This window comes from Aotus nancymaae, unplaced genomic scaffold (assembly GCF_030222135.1).
Source record: "Aotus nancymaae isolate 86718 unplaced genomic scaffold, 86718_ANA_hifiasm-v0.15.2.pri h1tg000041l, whole genome shotgun sequence".
Classification (NCBI taxonomy): domain Eukaryota; kingdom Metazoa; phylum Chordata; class Mammalia; order Primates; family Aotidae; genus Aotus; species Aotus nancymaae.
Genome location: NW_026988455.1, coordinates 7,419,480 through 7,440,131, shown reverse-complemented (window position 1 = coordinate 7,440,131; position 20,652 = coordinate 7,419,480). Strand labels below are relative to the sequence as shown.

The 20,652-nt window shown below is 36.7% G+C and overlaps 1 protein-coding gene across 8 annotated transcripts in view; it reads left to right on the top strand.

Moving 5' to 3' along the window:
- The window catches only part of HERC1 (HECT and RLD domain containing E3 ubiquitin protein ligase family member 1), a 211,810-nt gene that overhangs the window by 116,483 nt on the left and 74,675 nt on the right, over nucleotides 1-20,652 (top strand). For all 8 annotated transcript variants that reach the window (XM_064361400.1, XM_064361396.1, XM_064361399.1 and 5 more), the window contains exons 25-33: nucleotides 2,192-2,243; nucleotides 9,409-9,677; nucleotides 12,081-12,296; nucleotides 13,202-13,322; nucleotides 13,551-13,788; nucleotides 13,945-14,135; nucleotides 15,893-16,048; nucleotides 18,107-18,213; nucleotides 19,047-19,157. In XM_064361400.1, the coding sequence (XP_064217470.1) occupies nucleotides 2,192-2,243; nucleotides 9,409-9,677; nucleotides 12,081-12,296; nucleotides 13,202-13,322; nucleotides 13,551-13,788; nucleotides 13,945-14,135; nucleotides 15,893-16,048; nucleotides 18,107-18,213; nucleotides 19,047-19,157 (1,461 nt within the window). The remainder of the gene's footprint in view (nucleotides 1-2,191; nucleotides 2,244-9,408; nucleotides 9,678-12,080; nucleotides 12,297-13,201; nucleotides 13,323-13,550; nucleotides 13,789-13,944; nucleotides 14,136-15,892; nucleotides 16,049-18,106; nucleotides 18,214-19,046; nucleotides 19,158-20,652) is intronic.

Genomic DNA, 20,652 nt, shown 5'->3' with positions numbered 1-20,652 from the left:
CTGCACTCCATCCTGGGTGACAGAGTGAGGCCCTGTCTCAAACAAACAAATAAACCCAGATTGACTTTTTATCATGTTTCCTTATGGAGTATTAGAAAGATAGTGTCGTAAAAGATGGAGAAGATAAGAACTAGAGAGAAGATTCCATTTCAGATGAAGGGAGATCTGGGCTAAGCCTTCAACTTTAGAGAGTCTGGGGTGGATGAAGAGGAGCAAGCACTTGGGACAGTTTGGGTTTTCCAGCTGAAATATTACCCTTCTATACTATATGAGATTATTTAAGAATATCATTTATATCTTTGATATTTCATTTACTCTGAATTGTTAGTGAATGAAATGCTTTTTTAAAATGATTGAAGTTAACCTCTTTAATGTCAAATCTTTGTTTTAACCTTCTTTCATAAAATGTATTATACAACATGTTATCTACTTCTCCGTTTTAGCACACAGAGAAGACCAGCCCTAAGTTTAACTGTTTGACGGGTGTCATTTTTAGCAACATTTCTTACTATACCTTTCTAGTCTATTCCCTAGCTCCCTCATTTCTCACAGGATTTGATTTAGCATATGAAAGTAAATACTTTACAAAAGGATAACTTAGATCAATGAATTAGGACTGAAAAAGGCTAAGGGAGGAAAATAAAGCCCTGGGTAAGATATTCTTATCTTGTTGTATATCCTTTGGTGTTCTGCTAGAAGTTGGTCACCACACAGGAAAAGCATAATGAGTTACATAATTCACAGTGTCTAAAAGATAAAAAACAAAATTAATTGTTCAAGAAAACTAGATGTTTCTGCTTCTGAGGCCTGAGATTATTTTCTTCCATGAGCCCTCATGGCACAGGTACTATGTAATGAATATGTTTTATTTCCTGACACAATGTTGCCTTGAGGAATTTTGTGATGACTATTTGGTGTTTTACCCAGCACCAAATGATCCAAGAATATATAATACTTATTTCTGTTGATATATAGGTAGGTGAGTATTAAAAAAAAAAGTGTTTGTCTGCAGTATGGGCACATGTATATGTGTGACCAAGTAAAGATTTTCTATAATAACATTTTTCAAATGAATCTGTTTTGTTACTTTTCTTTTTTTGAGATGCAGTCTCACTCTGTCACCCAGGCTGGAGTCCAGTGGCACAATCTCAGCTCACTGCAACCTCTGCCTCCCAGGTTCAAGTGATTTTCCTGCCTCAGCCTGCCAGGTAGCTGGGATTACAGGCGTATGCCACCACATCTGGCTAATTTTTGTATTTTTAGTGGAGTTGAGGTTTCACCTTGTTGGCCAAGCTCATCTCAAACTCCTGACCTCAAATGATCCACCCGCCTCGGCTTTCCAAAGTGCTGGGATTACAGACATAAGCCACTGCTCCTGGCCTTATTTTGTCACTTCCAAGCCTTACTTTTCTGACAAAAGCTTTTTGAATTGTATAGTTGAAATTGCTAATACCATAATGTCAAGTCTACACATAAGCTTAAGTCGTATATATGATTTGTTTATGGTTGGATATATATGTGGGCCAAGTAGACAGTTGTCTACACCCCACCTCCATCAGATGCACAGATACACAAAGAAATATATTTCCATTGTTCTTGTAAGCCTTCACTGCTTTATTAAACTGTCTGTAGTTTCACCAATTTGAGATTTGTCTATTTTAATAGGTTTTCAAAAACATGTAAAATCTTTTCAAATACTACCAGAAAGTTTAGGGCTATTACTTTTCTGTTAATATGGAGACATCAGATTATCTTCGTTTAAACACCTAGCAAAGGCTAGTGGAAGTTTTGAAAAGAAAGGAAAGTGAAGCTAGAGGAAGGAGTAGTAATTCTGGATACTAGGACCCTACTGCAAGGCTTTAAGTATCCAGAAGGTATTAATAAGATCATACTGTATCTGGAAGATAAAAGACAAAGATTCCGACGGAAAACAGGTAACCACAAAAACTGCTACTCTGCAATGTTAATTAATGTGACTTTTTTGAGTAGTGTTTCAGAGTTATATGTGCTTGAGCCTTCTTATAGCTATGTTCAGTGGGTTTTTAGGGACGTTTTATTATTTCTTGGACTTGAATGATGAATAAGCAAGACATTGCTATAATTATATAGATTTTTATTCTAATACTTTATTAAATCTTAATCTCAAAATACTTTTCACAAATAAAATTTGTTTACTTTTTACTTTTAATAGAGTGGCAGACGAAATGTTGATTTGGATTTGGCATCATCTCATAGAAAGAGAGGTAAGTATAAGTATTAAGAACATACTAAATATCTTAGTGAGACCCTATCTCAAAAAAAAAAAAGAAACATAGTAAATAAATTAAGTAGCTGTTTTTATATCTAATGTATTTAGATCTGATTGTCTTTGAAACGTAATTGCAAAAAAATTCAGATCCATTTTATCAGAAGAGTTAAAAGGAAGACTATTTTCTTTAAAATATATACCCTTTAAAAATCTGGGAATGTTTAGGAGTTAATAATCAATTATTTTCTCATTTGTTATATGTTTTGACTTTTTAAAAGTCCTATGTAATTCTAAAAACTACATTTTATTATGGTGGAAGGGGATTATTTATATTATTTTCCATATTTTAGCTCATAGAGTTGCTATAGTTTAAATGGTATTACAGGAAGTTCTTACCCCATACACATGTACACACACTTTCAAATAAAAAGTTTCTAGTTTGTTTTCCTCTTGGCCTATTAAGATAAAGCATGTAAGAGATGGCTTTATCTCTTACATTAAGAGATACTCTATCTCTTGCATAAAAATTTTTTAAAAAATTTCTTAAGGAGCAACTTTAGAGTGTCATTGAGAGTTAAGGTCTTTTGTTAATAAATAGTATAGTTAACTCATGGTTATGTTTACAAATTGAGGAAAACCCCAGCAGTTTTGGATAATATAAATCCAAGGATAACTAAAAACCCTCTTAAGTATTATTCCCTATTAACCTGTACTGCTTTTTTTTTTTTTTTTTTGAGACAGGGTCTTGCTCTGTTGTTCAGGCTGGAGTGCAGTGGTACCATCATAGCTCACTGCAGCTTTGGCCTCCTGGATTCAAGGGATCTTCCTACATCAGCCTCCCAAATAGCTGGGACTACAAGGGTGCACCACCATGCCCAGCTAGTTTTTTATTATTTTTGTAGAGACAGGATCTCCCTGTGTTGCCCAGGTTGGTCTCAAGCTCCTGGGCTGAAGCAGTCCTCCCACCTTGGCTTACCAAAGTGCTGGGATTAATGTATGCATAAGCCACCGTTCTGGCTTAACTGGTACTTCTATTTAAAACCATTTATTTAGTGGTCATGAAAATGTGAAATGTTAAAAATTGCCACTTGTGGCAGTTTTATAAAACGCTGTGAAAAATTTTTTTCCATGATATTAAATCTTTTGTATTTCAGAATGAAACCCTGCTCTTAATAGCTTCCTTGGCACAATGTTAGGTTTCTCCCCCATAGTAAAAAAAAAAAAAAAAGCAAACTGAGAAATGAGGGAAAGAAATAACACGTGATTTTTTTCATTTTCATATATATAACTCAGAAGAATAAATGTTGTTACTTAAAATTTGGCAGTATTTCATCATTTAATTACAATTAGAAAGAATGGGCCATGTGTGGTGGCTCATACTTGTAATCCCAGCACTTTGGGAGGCTAGCCTGGGCAACATAGTGAGACCCCTGTCTCTACCAAAAAGAAAAAAAAAAAGCCAGGCATGGCTGCATGTACTTGTATTTCTAGCTACTCACAGAAAATCACATGAGCCCAGGAATTTGAAGTTGCATGATACTGTGATCGCACCACTGCACTCTAGCCTGTGTGACACAGTGAGATCCTATCTCAAAAAAAAAAGAATACAGAGAATGGTTTCTGTGAAATATTAGGAACAATAAAGACCAGAGCCTTCTTTATTGAAGAGTCTTTTGAGACCATAACATACCAAAGCTGCTGAGTTTCTTAAAAAAAAAAGTTAGATTATTTGTGATATCAAAAAAAATTAGATGATATTTAGTATAATGTGCAATATGCATTTTATTATTTTGTAATTCTTTAAAAAGTGGTAGTTCATTTTGACTTAGGAATTAAATTTTTGAAACAGATATACTTTTCTAATTTTGTTTAGCTCAGGTGAATATAGTTGGTAAAAGTTGTATGTTATATTAATAAGGGTATATCATTTGTTGCTAGAGAGAAAATAGCTCCAGACTTACTGAGTAGCATAAGAGATCCAATTTATAGTTTATACTATATTACTTAAGTTTATAAGTAATACTTCATAGGTTAAAATTGTTTTTTTCTTTGAAATCTCTATCACACTTATCGAAATATAATTTGAGATTCAGTCTCTGTTAACCAGGTCATCATATGGCAAAATAATATCTTTGGAATAAAACAAAGTAGACTCTTCATCTTTGAACTAAGAAAAAACTGTAATTTGAATGTGAATTACTTAAGCAAGGATATGACATATTTAGGAGATTATATTTTCAAAGAGATTTTACAAACATATTGTATATTTAATGACTGCCCTTTGACACAGTGGGTTTTTGTTTGTTTGTTTGCTTTGCTTTTAAATGATAGTAAAACAAATGACTCTATTTTTTTCCTTTATTGTCAATATGGACCAGATGCCTTAAGCTCTAATTTCTTCAATTGGGCAGTTGAACCTGCCAAGTCTGAGAATTGTTTGGGGGCCATTCAAACTGTTGAGTGTTCTGATTCTGACTTGAGCCATGAAGGACAAACAAATGTCCAGCCAAGTGAGAGTTTTTTTTTTTTGAGACAATGTATTGCTCTGTCATCTAAGCTGGAGTACAGTGGTGTGATCATGGCTCACTGCAGGCTCGACCTCCCTGGGCTCAAGCCACCCTCCTACCTCAGCTTCTCAAGTATCTGGGAGGGACTACAGGCAAATGCCACTATGCCTGGCTAATTTTTTTTTTTTTTTTTTTTTTTTGTATTTTGTAGAAACGGGGTTTCACCATGTTGCTCAGGCCGGTCTTGAACTGGGCTCAGGCAATCCGCCCACCTTGGCCTCCCAAAGTGCTGGAATTACAGAAATGAGCCACCGTGCTTGGCCAAGAATTCTATGTGCTTGTTTACCCCTTCCAATGTTTTGAGGAGGAAATGTAAAATTTTTTCCCTCATACAGCATTTGCATTTACTAGTCTCAGTGGTCTTGAGTTACTAAAAGCCTGATGAGAGGAATAGGCGAGAGATAACGATGTTTAATTATATCCTGTCTACTGAAATTAAATGGATGTATAAATGACAATGGGTGTATACACATTTTCAGCTGCTCTTAACCATGCCTGCAAGGGCTCCTCCTTGAGAGGGCTCATTGCCTGTAATCTCAGTGTTTGACAATGGGGACACTAAGATTTACGCTGTTGAACCACAATTGCGCCTTTTTCTCCCTTCACCTTAGTTAATGTTTCACAGTTGGTCTAAGCTCTTAGTCTAAGAAAGTGAATATGTAGGAAGGGGCAGAGAAATGTGGGCATGTATATTTACTTCAGCCACCTTGCTCAGCTTTTCAGAGTTATCAAAGCTAAATTTATTTCTAAAAGAGGTGGATGAAACATTTCTTCTGCTTAGCACCTCAGAGGAAATATGAAATTTGCATTTAGTAAACATTTATAAACTACTTACTATGTGCCAGGTGTTGTTCTAAGCCCTTCACAAATATTAATAACTCATTTAATTTTCATAACAGCCTGATAAAATTCTTGACAAAACCTGTAAAAATATGTTAGTCATTTGGTACTTTGATAAAACTGAAAAGATTTGCTATGGTTTTACAAAAACTTAGCTGATTCTTCACAGAAAGACAGTACCTTTTTGCAGAGACTTGATTTTAGTTTTCTTATTTAAGCTGAAGATGATACAGTGAAAGTGGTGGGATATCAAATAACAACTTAAGAAGCAACATCAGAAATCTTAATAGTTAAAATACTGCATAGTTTGATTTTTGCCCCAAGGTCTCTAAAGATTTTGTTAGGGTTTTATTGCTAAAATAATACTGGAAACATTTATCAACATGTGTGTTTCATGGTATAACATGTATGGGCGAAATGCTATTTTGTCTGTGCACGTCAAATCAGATGATATAAAGAAAAGTGAATGTAAATGTTTCTCTCCTGTATCAAATTTCTCCTTTTGTCTTCTGATTCTCGTGTGGTAGTGTATTTACTCCTTTTTGGCCAGTTGAGCCCCAGAAAAAAGAAGAGCTTCAAGCAAGTACATGATGGCATGTTTAATTTTTTTCCCCTTTTAGCTTGCCTACATATTTTATGGTTTATAAAGTATGTATTGCAGCTCTGCCATGTTCATTTTGAAAATTCCATTTAAAAACCAAACTTGTAAGGACAAGTAAACAATTTCAAAATTTTTTGTTTGATTTTGTTTTTCTTTATATGTAGTAGGTGATTCTGAATTAATATTAAGAATTGGACTTAGTCTCAGTTGCTCTGTAGAAGCTTTTAATATGCTTTTCAGATATAAAATTTCCTATATTCAGATAGTACAGAGCAAACCAAAGTTATCAGATTGTTATACTTTAAAAAAAAAAATTAAAGTTCTTTCATCTCTCATTTCCATAAGTTTCTGTGTTTCAAGTACTTTTGATGTCAAACTAAATATTTTGATGAAAATTATTTATCCTGATGCTTCCATATAGTTTGTTTCCTGTTCTTATATTTCATTTATACCAAGTTACAGTTGGGTTAATTTCATCCATTAGAACTCAGCAAACTACAGCTAGGCGGCCAAGTCTGGCCTGCCACCCATTTTTGTGAATCAGGTTTTATTGGAATACACCCATACTCATTTGTTTATGTAGTTGCTTTCATAGTACAACGGCAGAGTTGTGTAGTTGTGACAGAGACCTTGTGGTCTGCAAAGCCTAAAATATTTACTATCTCACCCTTTACCGAAAAAGTTTGCTGACCTCTGCTTTAAATTGCAGAGGATTTAGTTTTGGGCTTCTTTAGCCATTCATTTCATCGAATATTTTGGTTTATATGAAGATGATTCAGTATTGGTAGATTCATGATTGAACCTTTATATAGGCAAGTAATTGAAATTTCCATCAGTGATTTGTGAGTTGGTTAATAATGATTATGTAAGACTACCGCCCATAAAATTAAGGAATTAATAGGAAAAATGTTATTACTCAACAAACCAATTTTTTTCTGCCCTGTTTCCTCAATTGTGAAAATCAGATTCAATCTTTAGGGTCTCCTTTTCTTCTAATAATAGTTCCTTGCACATTTTATTTTCATTTTGAAAAGTAATTCATAAGTATTAGAAACTAGAGGAACCATTTATTCTGAAATATTATTATTAAAAAGAAACACCTCCCCCTCAACCACCACCAAAAAACAAGCTCAATGTGAGGAACAAAAGCTATCTGTAAGTTAAGGCTAAATACAGATTCTGAGTTTGGGGTGCTTAAGGAAATGAAAAAAGAATATATATATATGTGTGTATATATATATATATATATATATACATTGGCCTCTGCTTTATTCTTAAATATTTTTAACTTAATACGTTATGCATCTGTGACATTATTCTTTGGGTTTTTAGTCTTTTCTGTGTTACATGAAAGAATATTCAGCTCTACAGTTTGGGAAAAATTTTTAGATAGGTTGTTGTTTTTCACGTTCATCAAGACTGAAAATTAAGCCTTTTTTTTTTTTTTTGAGGCTGGATCTTGCCTTGTCATCTAGGCTGGAGTGCAGTGGTAAAAATTAAGCCTTTTTTTAATCTTAATAATTTTTGCTAAAACACAGAAGGTAGATAAACCATATATTCTTTGCCATTTTACATTATTTTACTAGGATACATATAAATTATTTCATAGTTACTTTGTAATATTAGCTCCCTGTTATGAATTTTGAAGTCTTACGGTTTGATACCAGTATAGTAATTCAAAAATAAGATTATACATTGAATATTGTGTTAGTTTGTTTTCTGTGTGGACATTAGTGTTTAAGTAGTTACCTTCCCAAACTTTTCTATCTAGTTATATAACTGATACAGTTTTTATGATGCATATTTACTTGAGTACCTTAAGATGCTTTCCTAATTGAGAAATTTAGTATATTCGCATAACAGGATGTTATACAGCAAACAAATGAACCATGGTTACACATAATAATGTGGATGAATGTTAACAATATTATATTGAATGAAAGAGTATGTCCAAAAAGGTGATATAAAATGATACTCTTTTTTAAAAGTCGACAAGAACTAAAACCATTATTTATCTTAGGAATACATTAAAACAATAAAAACAAGGAAATAATAAACCCACGCTTCAGGATAATAAAACTTTAGGTAGCACGAGATGGGCTGGAGGAGAAGCAAGTAGATAGATATAAGTTACTTTTAGTTTTCTAGTTCTTATATTCACAGATATTTATTATGAATATGTGATTTCAAAATTGGGCCATGCATGGACCAATGATGAGAATATGTCGTGAACAAAAGATTGTAGTTAATCAAATTCATGTACCTGAGATCAGTTAAAAATTTGTAAGAACTGGACATTAATATATTTATTTAAAGCTAATATTGGCATATGACTTGAACAGTTGGTCTTGTGTTCAAACATGTTAACATTTTGCTGTCTAATGTAAAGATTTTAGCTTAAAAAATACCTACTGGCAAATCTAATGGTATTATATTTAGGAACTATTTTGATGCCACTTGATAATTTTATATAGGTATCATTTTACAGTAAATCTCACATATTCTTGTCTGTGAAACTTTGCTTCCTCTATATAGGAGTTTCACAACCTGCAGTAAATATGCACATGACACAGTCAGTGAGAATGTTCCTTATATTAATGAAACCCAAAGGGTGATGTTTGTGTCTCCTTTTTGTGTAAGTTTACTTGCCCTTCTATATTCATTTTTTGGTAATGTTTCATTGCAGATATGTAGACACTGTTCAGTCTTAACTTTTTGTAATGATAATGTTGAATTAGATGAAATCTTTCTGTTTTGAGTAGGTCTTAACCGGCAGTGTCTTAAGTGCCTAGTTCCTTTTTGTTTGTAAATGATGGTCTGGTTTAATATTGCAGAGCATTTTAAGCTAAGCATTTTGAGAACAGCTTCTGCCTTTCTTTTTCTTGTGGCAGCGTGTTGCTAAAGCGCTTACAGAGACACTGGTACATCAAATAGGGCTTTCCCTTTATTTTCTTACATTGCTCTAATTTTTGTTTGTTTGTTCTTTTTTACCAAAGCATTTTGCTTAGATTCACTTAATGCATGCGTGTATTCAAACATGACTATCCATTTTTCACCAGTTGGTTATGGTAGCAGCACTCAGCCTTATCTAGTTTCAGAATGTATGCTCTACTTGATTGCCGTTGATACATGTTTGTTCTGTTTGTATATAGGTCCTTTGCACAGTCAGTTGGAATCCCTGAGTGACTCTTGGGCTCGCCTGAAACATAGCAGAGACTGGTTATGCAACTCCTCCTATTCCTTTGAGTCTGATTTTGATCTTACCAAGTCTTTGGGAGTTCACACTTTGATTGAAAATGTTGTAAGCTTTGTGAGTGGAGATGTGGGGAATGCCCCAGGTTTTAAAGAGCCAGAGGAAAGTATGTCTACAAGTCCCCAGGCCTCCATCATTGCAATGGAACAGCAGCAGTTAAGGGCAGAAGTAAGTCTTTGATATTTACTCCTTATGAGACCTCTGGAAACTTAAACTGAACCACTGAATGTATAGTTCTAGGAAAAACCTTTCCTTTTCTTCCATTCCTTGCCTTCTTCTTTCCCCTACCTGAGATTTTCAACATAACTTTCTTAACTAGAACAGCACATTATTTTGTTTGAACTAGACAAAAGTGCATTTTAAAATTGTCATCTCTGGGAACAATATACTCAGAAGTCTTCACATGTCTCCTAGAAACTAGGGTGAGACTGGCTGATGACAATCGGTCACCAGCGCCTTCTTTTTTTTTTTTTGGAGATGGAGTTTTGCTCTTGTCGCTCAGATTGGACTGCAATGGCACTGTTGGCTCACTGCAACCTCTGACTCCCAGGTTCAAGCGATTCTCCTGCTTCAGTGTCCCAAGTAGCTGAGATTACAGTCATGCACCACCATGCTCTGCCAATTTTTTTTGTATTATTAGTAGAGACAGGGGTTTCACCTTGTTGGCCAGGCTGGTCTCGAGCTCCTGACCTCAGGTGATCCACTTGCCTCAGCCTCCCAAAGTGCTAGGATCACATGAGCTACTGTGCCGTCCTGAGTCTTCATTTTTGGCCCATTTGTCTCAGTCTAAACTAGACATCTGCTTCAGGTTAGAACCTCACAGAAATAATTGCTGCAATCAAGGCCCACTAATGAATGCTAAAATGAGTGAGCAAAACTTGAAAGAGACATAAGATGTTTGCATAGCCTTAAAATATCTCCCCCTAAATATTTATTAATTGTTGTGGTTTTAACATGTCCACAGTTTTTTCATAGTTCTCCCCGCAGGAGGTGGAGATTAATTCTTCTCTCCTTCAGGGTAGGCTGGACATAGTGGCCTGCTTCTAACAAATAGGATATGGGAAGGGGATAGAATTGTAACTTTACATTGCAGAAACCTGGCAGGTGTCGCCTTAACTTAATGACTAAGATTAGCTGGGTGTGGTGACTCACACCTGTAATCCCAGCACTTTGGGAGGCCGAGGTGGGTGGATCACCTGAGGTCAGGAGTTTGAGGCCAGCTTGCCCATCATTGTGAAACCCCGTCTCTACTAAAAACACAAAAATTAGCTGGGCATGGTGGCGGACAGCTGTAATCCCAGCTACTTGGGAGGCTGAGGCGGGAGAATCACTTGAACATGGGAGACAGAGGTTGCAGTGAGCCGAGATTATGCCACTGCACTCCATCCTGGGCAACAAGAGTGAAACTTCATCAAAAAAAAAAAAAAGAAAAAGATCAAGATTAACATCACCAGTAATAAGTGAAATCATGCACCCTTGATATAATGTGAACACTTTATGTGCTATTCTTTCCTCAAATCCATAATTCCATCTAATTGCTAGAAAAAATATTCAGACAAATCAAAATTTAGGGACATCTACAAAATACATGAACTGCTCTTCCAAAGTGTCAAGGTTATGAAAAATAAGGAGAGACAGAAATCGTCATAGGGTAAGAGAGACTCAAAAGTCATGGCAACTAAATGCAACACAGTATTTAGGATTAGATCCTGAAACAGGAAATGAACATTACAGAAAAACTGAAATCCAAATAAAGTCTTTTAATTAATACTATTTTAGTTTAGGTTTAGTTAATAATATTGTACCAATGTTAATTTCTTAGTTTTCATAAATATACCACGGTTATGTAAGATGTTAACATTAGGGGAAGCTCAAGGAAGAGTATACAAGAACTCTGTGTACCATCTTTATAACTCTTCTGTAAATATAAAATTATTTCAAAATAAAAAGTTTTATTTATTTTTTTTAAAAGAAGAAGGATAAGCTGATCAACTACAGTGATGTGCAGTGTCTTTCTAGGGAAGATAGGACCAGATGTTCCAAAAAACCACAGAGAAATAGTTCAGAAGTATTTCTTATTCCCGGGCTAAAGAGTATTCATTCTTTATAAACTTATTATTAATAAAGGAAGCAATAGCAGTACATACTACCTTATAGTTTTGAAACCTTCACATACATCTTGTGAGCTTCACAATCGCTATGAGAGTAGACTAGATAAGGCATTATTAGTCTTATTTCATATATGAGGAAACAAACTCAGGAAGTTAAGTGACTTTCCAAGGCCACACAGTAAGAGAGAAGAGTCTGGCCTTGAAACCATGTCTTCTACATCCAGAGCTACTACTTTTCCCATTGTACTCTAACCTTTTTTTTAGTCTTAAGTATGCTTATAGAGTTTTTAGAAATACCTTGATAAAAACCAGTAATAATAATAAAATAAATGTTTATCTTAGAATAGATTCATATGAAATGTCCGAATTTTCTAAATGTTAAAAATACTGTCTTTGGCACACAGAGTTCCTTTGTGTCTGAGTTCAGTGAAGAACTCTAAAATATGTTTTTTTCCTCAAGCTTCGTTTAGAGGCACTTCATCAGATCCTCGTTCTATTGTCTGGGATGGAAGAAAAAGGTAGCATCTCACTGGCAGGAAGCAGGTTGAGTTCAGGCTTCCAGTCATCCACACTACTCACGTCTGTGAGGCTGCAGTTCCTAGCAGGGTGTTTTGGTTTAGGCACTGTTGGACACACAGGAGCCAAGGGAGAGAGTGGCCGATTGCATCACTATCAGGTGGGTGACACCTTGCAGTATATACAGATTTTAACTGTCTTTTTACAAAGCCAGTCTAATAATGTGAAGCTTTTTGGTGTTCATGATTAAGTTTCAAAATACAAAGACTTAGGTTTTTAAAGATATCTCATTGGTTTCATTTCCTAAATAATGCAGTTGAGATTTGGTAAGCCATGGTACTATTGTACTACTGTAGATTCTTTGCTGGCTCAGTTTTATTAATCCTTAGCCAGATTGGATAGGGATAGATCTAAGTTAGGATAGAGATTGGAGTTTGGGAGGATGAGTTTCAAGAGTTGACATTTTTGACTTTTTGACTAGTTTTATGATTCCTTTGGTAATTTAGAAAAAAGAAGTGTTTATGTCTTTCATATTTAGGTGGGAAAAACTGCTTTGTGAGGAATAGAAAGATTATACAGACTCAAGAATTATCAAGCATTTAAAATTAAATTTGGTTGCTGAGCATGGTGGTACATACCTGTAATCCCAGCACTTTGGGAGTCTGAGGTTGTTGGATTGCTTGAGCTCGGGAGCTTAAGACCAGCCTGAGCAATATGGCGAAACCCTATCTCTACAGAAAATACAAAAAATTAGCCAAGTGTGGTGGTATGTGCCTGTAGTCCGAGCTACTTGGAAGGCCGAGGTGGGAGCATCACTTGAGCCTGGGAGGCGGAGGTTGCAGTGAGCCAGGATTGCACCACTGCACCCCAACATGGGTGATACAGCGAGACCTTGTCTCAAAAAAAACACAAAACTTTCATATGTTTCATATGCTGAAATATTGTGAATAATTAAAAACCACCATAATGCTCTAGCATAGACTAGAAATAAAATCTTATTACTTCTTTTTGCAAGCAGGTATTATTGTTACTAATAGAAAAAGTAAATCTTTATGTGTAATTCAGGATGGGATCAGAGCAGCTAAGAGAAATATTCAGATTGAAATCCAGGTAGCTGTGCATAAAATTTATCAACAGTTATCTGCTACCCTGGAGAGAGCCCTGCAAGCAAACAAGCATCACATTGGTAAGTAAACTGTCCCTTCAAATACAAAGTGCAGGTTATGTTTTAGCCTGCGGTTGTGATAATAGTTATGGCCTATATTTTGTGTCTAACATTAGTAGATAAACTTAAAGAATAAATAATTGAAAATATAGTGTTTCGTGTTACTGTTAATAATTTAGAAAATGATTCTTTTTAATAAATGCTTTATTTACTGAAAGGAAGATTCTTAACTATCTCTCTGTCTTTTAGAAGCCCAGCAACGTCTCCTTCTGGTTACGGTTTTTGCCCTGAGTGTTCATTATCAACCAGTAGATGTTTCTTTGGCAATTTCCACTGGTCTGCTAAACGTATTATCACAGTTGTGTGGCACAGACACCATGCTAGGACAGCCCCTGCAGTTGTTGCCAAAGACGGGTGTTTCCCAGCTTAGCACCGCTTTGAAAGTGGCCAGTACAAGGTTGCTCCAGATTCTAGCCATCACTACTGGGTAAGTCTGGTAGATGTCTTTGCAGAATTGTATGAGGCCTAGTCTTCCTCCATTTTAGAATTCTCCCTTCCCCTCTAATCTGCTTTATGTATTTAAGCACTATGTTTACCCTTCTGTGTTTTTGCTACTTATTTTTTTTTCTTTTATTTCACATAGGACCTATGCTGATAAACTGAGTCCCAAAGTAGTTCAGTCCTTGTTGGATCTACTCTGTAGTCAGTTGAAGAATTTATTGTCCCAAACTGGTGTACTACATATGGCCTCTTTTGGAGAAGGGGAGCAAGAAGAGGGTGAAGAAGAAAAAAAACTTGACTCCAGTGGAGAAACTGAGAAGAAAGATTTCAGAGGTAACATAAGCCTTTTTCTCTGTCTTTATTTACAAGCATTTATTAAATCCCCATTGTATTCATATGATTAGAATGTAGACTTCCTCTTCCTTGTGAGGTATGAGCGGATTTTTGTTTATTTACAAACCCGTTTTCTCTTCACATAATATATGATTTAGATGAGCTTCTGACCAAACATCCTCTCCTTAGAGTATTTTAACGTTGTTGTTGCGGCCATACTACCCATTCTCTAGGTTCAGTCTTTTCTTGGCTATCCAGGCGCTTGGACCTAGATTTTAGATGACCGATTTCTCTCACATTACATTTTGCCTAATGTTTTCTTAGCATTTGATCTTGACAAGCCATCTCTAACCCTTGATCCTGACAAGCCATCTCTGTTTTATTATTATTATTTTGAGACAGAGTTCTGCTCTGTTGTCCAGGCTAGAGTACGATGGCACGATCTCGGCTCACTGCAACCTCCGACTTCCAGGTTCAAGTGATTCTCTTGCCTCAGACTCTCAAATAGCTGAGATTACAGGTGACTGTCACCAGGCCTGGCTAATTTTTTTGTATTTTTAGTAGAGACAGGGGTTTTGCCATGTTGGCCAGGCTGATCTCGAACTCCTAACCTTGGGTGATCCACCTGCCTCGGCCTCCCAAAATGCTGGGATTACAGGCGTGAGCCACCGTACCTGGCCCCTGACAAGCCATCTCTAACCTAAGTCCTGACCTAAATTTTCCCCGAGTTCAGGCGCAGTGGGTCATGCCTGTAATCCCAACAGTTTGGAAGGCCGAGGCATTGTATTGCTTGAGCCTAGGAGTTCAAGATCAGCCTGGGCAACTTGATGGAACCCCATCTCTACTAAAAATACAAAAATTAGCCTGGCATGGTGACGCATGCCTGTAGTGCCAGCTACCCGGGAAGCTAAAGCACGAAAATTGCTTGAACCCAGGAGGTGGAGGTTGCAGTGAGCCAAGATCGCACCACTGCACTTTAGCCTGGATAACAGAGTGAGACCCTGTCTCAGAAAGAAAAGAAATGCCCTCAGCCCCAAGGGTTTGATATCTGATTTTTTGTTGTTGTTGTTTTCTGGGTTTTTTTTTGTTGTTGTTATTTGTTTGTTTGTTTTTTGAGACAAGAATCTCACTGTCACCCAGGCTGGAATGCAATGGTATGATCTGGGCTCGTTGCAACCTCTGCCTCCTGGTTCATGCCATTCTCCTGCCTCAGCCTCCCAAGTGGCTGGGATTACAAGCATGTACCACCATGCCTGGCTAATTTTTATATTTTTAATAGAGATAAGGTTTTGCTATGTTGGCCATGCTGGTCTTGAACTCCAAACCTCAAGTGATCCACCTGCCTCAGTCTCCCAAAGTGCTGGGAATACAGGTGTGAGCCATTGTGCCTGGCCTGATATTTGGGAACTGGGTTATATTATACTGGTTATATTATAACCCAGTTATAGGAGGTGCTCGACTTCTTCCTAGACTGTTCTGTTCTCTAATCACCAATAATTCTTTATTATACTTAGTCATCATAATTATAGCATGCTCATTTTTATTGTACAGAGATATAAAAGATGTTTCAAGTTTAGGCTTTATTTTCTGCCCTTTCCCCATTCTATTCTTTTAAGTAACTTTTCAGAATTCAGTAGTTGACAGCCTAAGATTTTGAATTAGATTTGTGCTTACTGTAGTTTCAATGTAAATTATATGATATAAGACTATTTCTAGTTGGCTCTTGGTTGTAACATAAACTTGTCTCTTCATTGTAGCTGCTCTTAGAAAACAACATGCAGCAGAACTCCATCTAGGGGATTTTTTAGTTTTTCTTCGGAGAGTTGTATCTTCAAAAGCAATTCAATCAAAAATGGCTTCCCCAAAGTGGACAGAAGTGCTTCTAAATATAGCATCTCAGAAGTGTTCTTCAGGTATATGTCCTTTGCGGTTGTCTTAGAGTATTTGTAGATATTACTTGTGTTTTATTAAGACAGTGCCAGAGTTTAGCAACATTGTATGCGTGACCTTGATTGGAAGGCTTTACTTTCTTATTTTCTGCGTGCCTATTTGATCAAAAGAAAACTCTAATTTCAGGCCGGACGCGGTAGCTCACGCCCATAATCCCAGCACTTTGGGAGGCTGAGGCGGGTGGATCACGAGGTCAAGAGATCGAGACCATCCTGGTCAACATGGTGAAACCCTGTCTCTACTAAAAATACAAAAATTAGCTGGGCATGGTGGCGCGTGCCTGTAATCCCAGCTCCTCGGGAGGCTGAGGCAGGAGAATTACTTGAACCCAGGAGGCGGAGGTTGCAGTGAGCCGAGATCGCGCCATTGCACTCCAGCCTGGGTAACAAGAGCAAAACTCCGTCTCAAAAAAAAAAAAAGAAAAGAAAACTCTAATTTCAGAAGTAAAAATTGTCAGAAAATCAATAATGTAGCTCTGGAAAAGATTATGGAATTTATCTAGAAACTTCATCCGCTTTGTTCAAATTGCAAAACTAAAAGTAAGCAGAGAACATCCTGTTTAATATATTTTAGCACAGATTCTGACCTTGCTTCTTGGATTATCAGGATGCAGATCTGAATTTGTACCGTCTCTCTTATCATGATGTGATTTCTGTTGCCTTGATTGTGACTTCTGATTGTTTGATATTTATCACAGTTCTGTATAATAAGCTTAACCCCTGGTCCTTACCCTAAAAGATCTGCTTACATAGGTTACAGTCACTCCTTTCCTGTTATCTTGCTAAAATTGTGGTAAAATGCACATAACATAAAATTTACCACCTTAATCATTTAACTGTACAATTTAGTGACATTAAGCATGTTCACAATATTGTACAACAATCACCACCATCCATTTCTAGAACTTTTCATAATCTCTATAGTCTGTTTTAAGCATGCTAAAACATAAGGTCATCTTCTGTGATACAGGTTAGTTTATATGTTTACATGCTCAGTATTGTTTTTCTTTTAATTAGCATAACTTACAACAGCTTTTTTTTTCTTTAATAAGGTAAGGCTTATATTAAGTTTTAAGAGGATAAAAAAATTGGATATTTATTTTCAACTGATCTTAGTACAGTTATATGTATTTTTTAATTACATATTTACATATCAATATCTTATTTTCTACCTTGGATTACTTCATTTATTTATTTATTTTTCTGAGACAGAGGCTGACTGTGTCGCCTAGGCTGGAGTGCAGTGATGTGATCTCAATTCACTGCAACTTCCCCCTTCTGGGCTCAAGCAATCCTCCTGCCTCAGCCTCCCAAGTAGCTGGGATCACAGGTGTGCACCACCAGTCCCAGCTGATTTTTGTAGTTTTAGTAAAGATAGAGTTTCACCATTTTGGCCAGGCTGGTCTCAAACTCCTGGTCTTAAGTGATTTGCTCACCTTAGCCACCCAAAGTGCCAGGATTATAAGCGTGAGTCACCACACCGGACCCTTTGCTTACCTTAGAAAAGTACAGCTTGTTTACTCCCTGTTAACCCTAACAGTACCTGTGAGATAGTCAGTGCACGGACGGGGAGAGGCAATGAGAAGGAATAATAAGCCTGAGCTCTGGAGATTAACAAAGCTGTTTAAAATTCTACCTCTATGAGCCTGTGTGGCTTTGGTCAAGTTACTTAACTTCTCTGAGCCTTATTTTTCTCAACAGTAAAATGGGCTGTAATTCAGTATATGAGGATTAATAGAGTATATGTATGTGCAATGTGCAGCATAGTATCTGGCACAGATAACTTTTTTTACAATGCTTTTCCCATTATGTATACGTAAAAACTGAGGTATAAACATGAATATATTCATAAGCATTGATGGGTACAGGATGGATCCAGAATTCTTGTGAAAACAGTTTGAAATCAAGTTTGTTCCACCCATAAATATTTAGCAGCCTCAGGAATTTTTTTTTTCCCATAAGTGCATTTTAACTTTGAATTTAAGTCACATTGATAATAAGAAAATGTCTTTTCTCCTCTAGGTATTCCTCTGGTTGGTAACTTAAGAACAAGGCTCCTTGCACTTCATGTCCTTGAAGCTGTGCTGCCAGCTTGTGAATCTGGTGTCGAAGATGATCAAATGGCCCAGGTTTCTCTTTTTAAAGTTATTAGATGTTTTCCATATTTGCAAAATGATTCACCCAAATCTGTACTTACAGTCTCTTCAGTTGTAAATGTGTCTTTTATTCAGTAGTGTAACTTTTACTTTTAGGATTGCTTTCTTTATTATTTCATCCCCAAGGAGAGAGCAAAAAAAATTAAGTTATGGGGTGTGAGAAGTAGAGGGTTAGAGAATACTCTGCAAGGTCAGAAGGAAAGAAAAATCTGGAATTTCTTTGGGCCTCTAGAGGAAGAAATGTGTGAGAGTGTTTGTACTAATTAGAGGTCTAAATAGTAAGGCAAAATGGGACCTGCCTTCTAACGGGTTAATATTTCCTTTTTTGTTGTTGTTGAGATGGAGTCTTGCTCTGTCGCTGAGTCTGGAGTGAGTGCAGTGGCGCGATCTCAGCTCACTGGAACCTCTGCCTCCCGGGTTCAAGTGACTCTTCTGCCTCAGCCTCCAAGTAGCTGGGATTTATAGGCACATGCTACCATGCCTGGTTAATTTTTTGTATTTTTAGTAGAGATGGGGTTTCACCGTGTTGTCCAGGCTGGTCTCAAACTCCCAACCTCAGGTGATCCACCCTCCTCAGCCTCCCAAAGTGCTGGGATTATAGACGTGAGCCACCGTGCCTGGCTTCTAATGGGTTAATATTTCTAGAAAGTGATATTTAACTTATAACCACCAAAAGTAGCTGTTGAACATTGGTATAATCAAACTTCACATGTGGCTTAATATTACATTACATGATACAGCTTTTCTAACAATACTTAAAATTACTTTTTATAAATTTTATCATTCTTTTTTCTTCAATAAAACAGATTGTTGAGCGCTTATTTTCCCTTCTATCTGATTGTATGTGGGAGACACCCATTGCTCAGGCCAAACATGCTATTCAGATAAAGGAAAAAGAACAAGAAATAAAATTACAGGTAATTGATTTTTCCTAAAAGGTATTTCTTGACAGCATAAGTGAATATTCTGTCACTTGTCACCGAATGCCTGTTCCTCTGAGGCACTGAGCTCTATCATTTATTCCATCTCCTCTCTTTGCATTCGGTCTTCTTCTCCACTGATTCCCTCCCCTCAGCTTATAATCATGCTTAACTCTCATTTCCCCTTTCCTAAATCATGTTTTTATCTGTAAAGCCTTCTCTGTCTTCTCCCTTGTCTTGCACTACTAAGATTCTTGGAAGAGTAATCTGTATGTTTCAGCCACTTTCTTACTTCTCATTAGCTCTTCAACCTGACCATTTATCTTCTATCAAATTGCGAAATTAAATGACAAAGATAAGTGTTTGTTGCTAAATATAGTATATCCTTTTTTCACCCACATCTTCTTTTACCTCTGGAAACTCTATCCTTCTGTTGTTTTCAAAATGCTTTCTCCTGGATCTCCTTATATTCTCTGCCAATGCTGATTCCCTTTGAAAGCAACTCTTTTTTAGTGCCACTTTTACCTCGCCTTTGTCCCAAAATGTTGGTGTTCCACAGAGTTCAATCCTTAGCTTTTCCAGCAGTCTCATCCATACCCAAAGCAAGGACCAACATGCTTTGATTTACAGTTTTAAAGACTCACTCTGCAGTGCCTTCCAAACTTGAATGCTAGCCCAGGTGTCTCCCCCTCATACCCTTCCCCTGCTTTTTTTGGTCCCATTTCTGATTGAAAGCGCCGCCATCCACCTAGTTTCCCAAACTGAAATTCCTGGGAATTCCAGACTTTCCTAATGTCCCATGCATGTAGTCACTAGCCTCCATTGATTTATATAGCTTGTGAATCTGTCTCTCCATTTGCCTTAATTCTTATCTTGGTTTTCATGATTCTGCACTTTTCCTGGTTCTTCTCCTACCTTGATAGAATGGCCTGTTCTCATTCTGTAGGTTCTAACTGTTCTATTCAATCTAAGTGTTGGATTAATCCCCATTTCTTCTCAAAGAAACCTTATTCAGATGCATATGCAATTTATTCTCAAATTTTAAATTCAAGTTCTGGTATTTCCTCTGAATTCTAGACTTATATCCCCATCTTCTACTAGTCTCATCACTTAAGTGTCTAATAGGCATCTCATACTCAGTATGTCAAAAATGGCACCCTTAGTTTCATCACATTCTGTTTCTTCCCCAGGCTTTCCCAGCCTCTTAGTGAGTTACTCAAGTGAAAAACCTAGGAGTCAACTTGATTCCTCACCCCTATTTCTCTAGATTCTGTTGGCTTGTCTTTAAAATGTGACTTGAATTTATCTACTTCCTCATCTCTTCTGTCATCACCCTATTCCAAGCCATTATCACCTCCGGCCTGAACTCTAAAGTAACCTCCTAACTCTTCTCTCTGCTTCCATTGTTATGCCCTAAAGCCCATTCTCTGCATAGGATCCAGAGTGATCTTTTAAAATTGTAAATCAGAGCATGTTGATCCCCTGCTTAAAA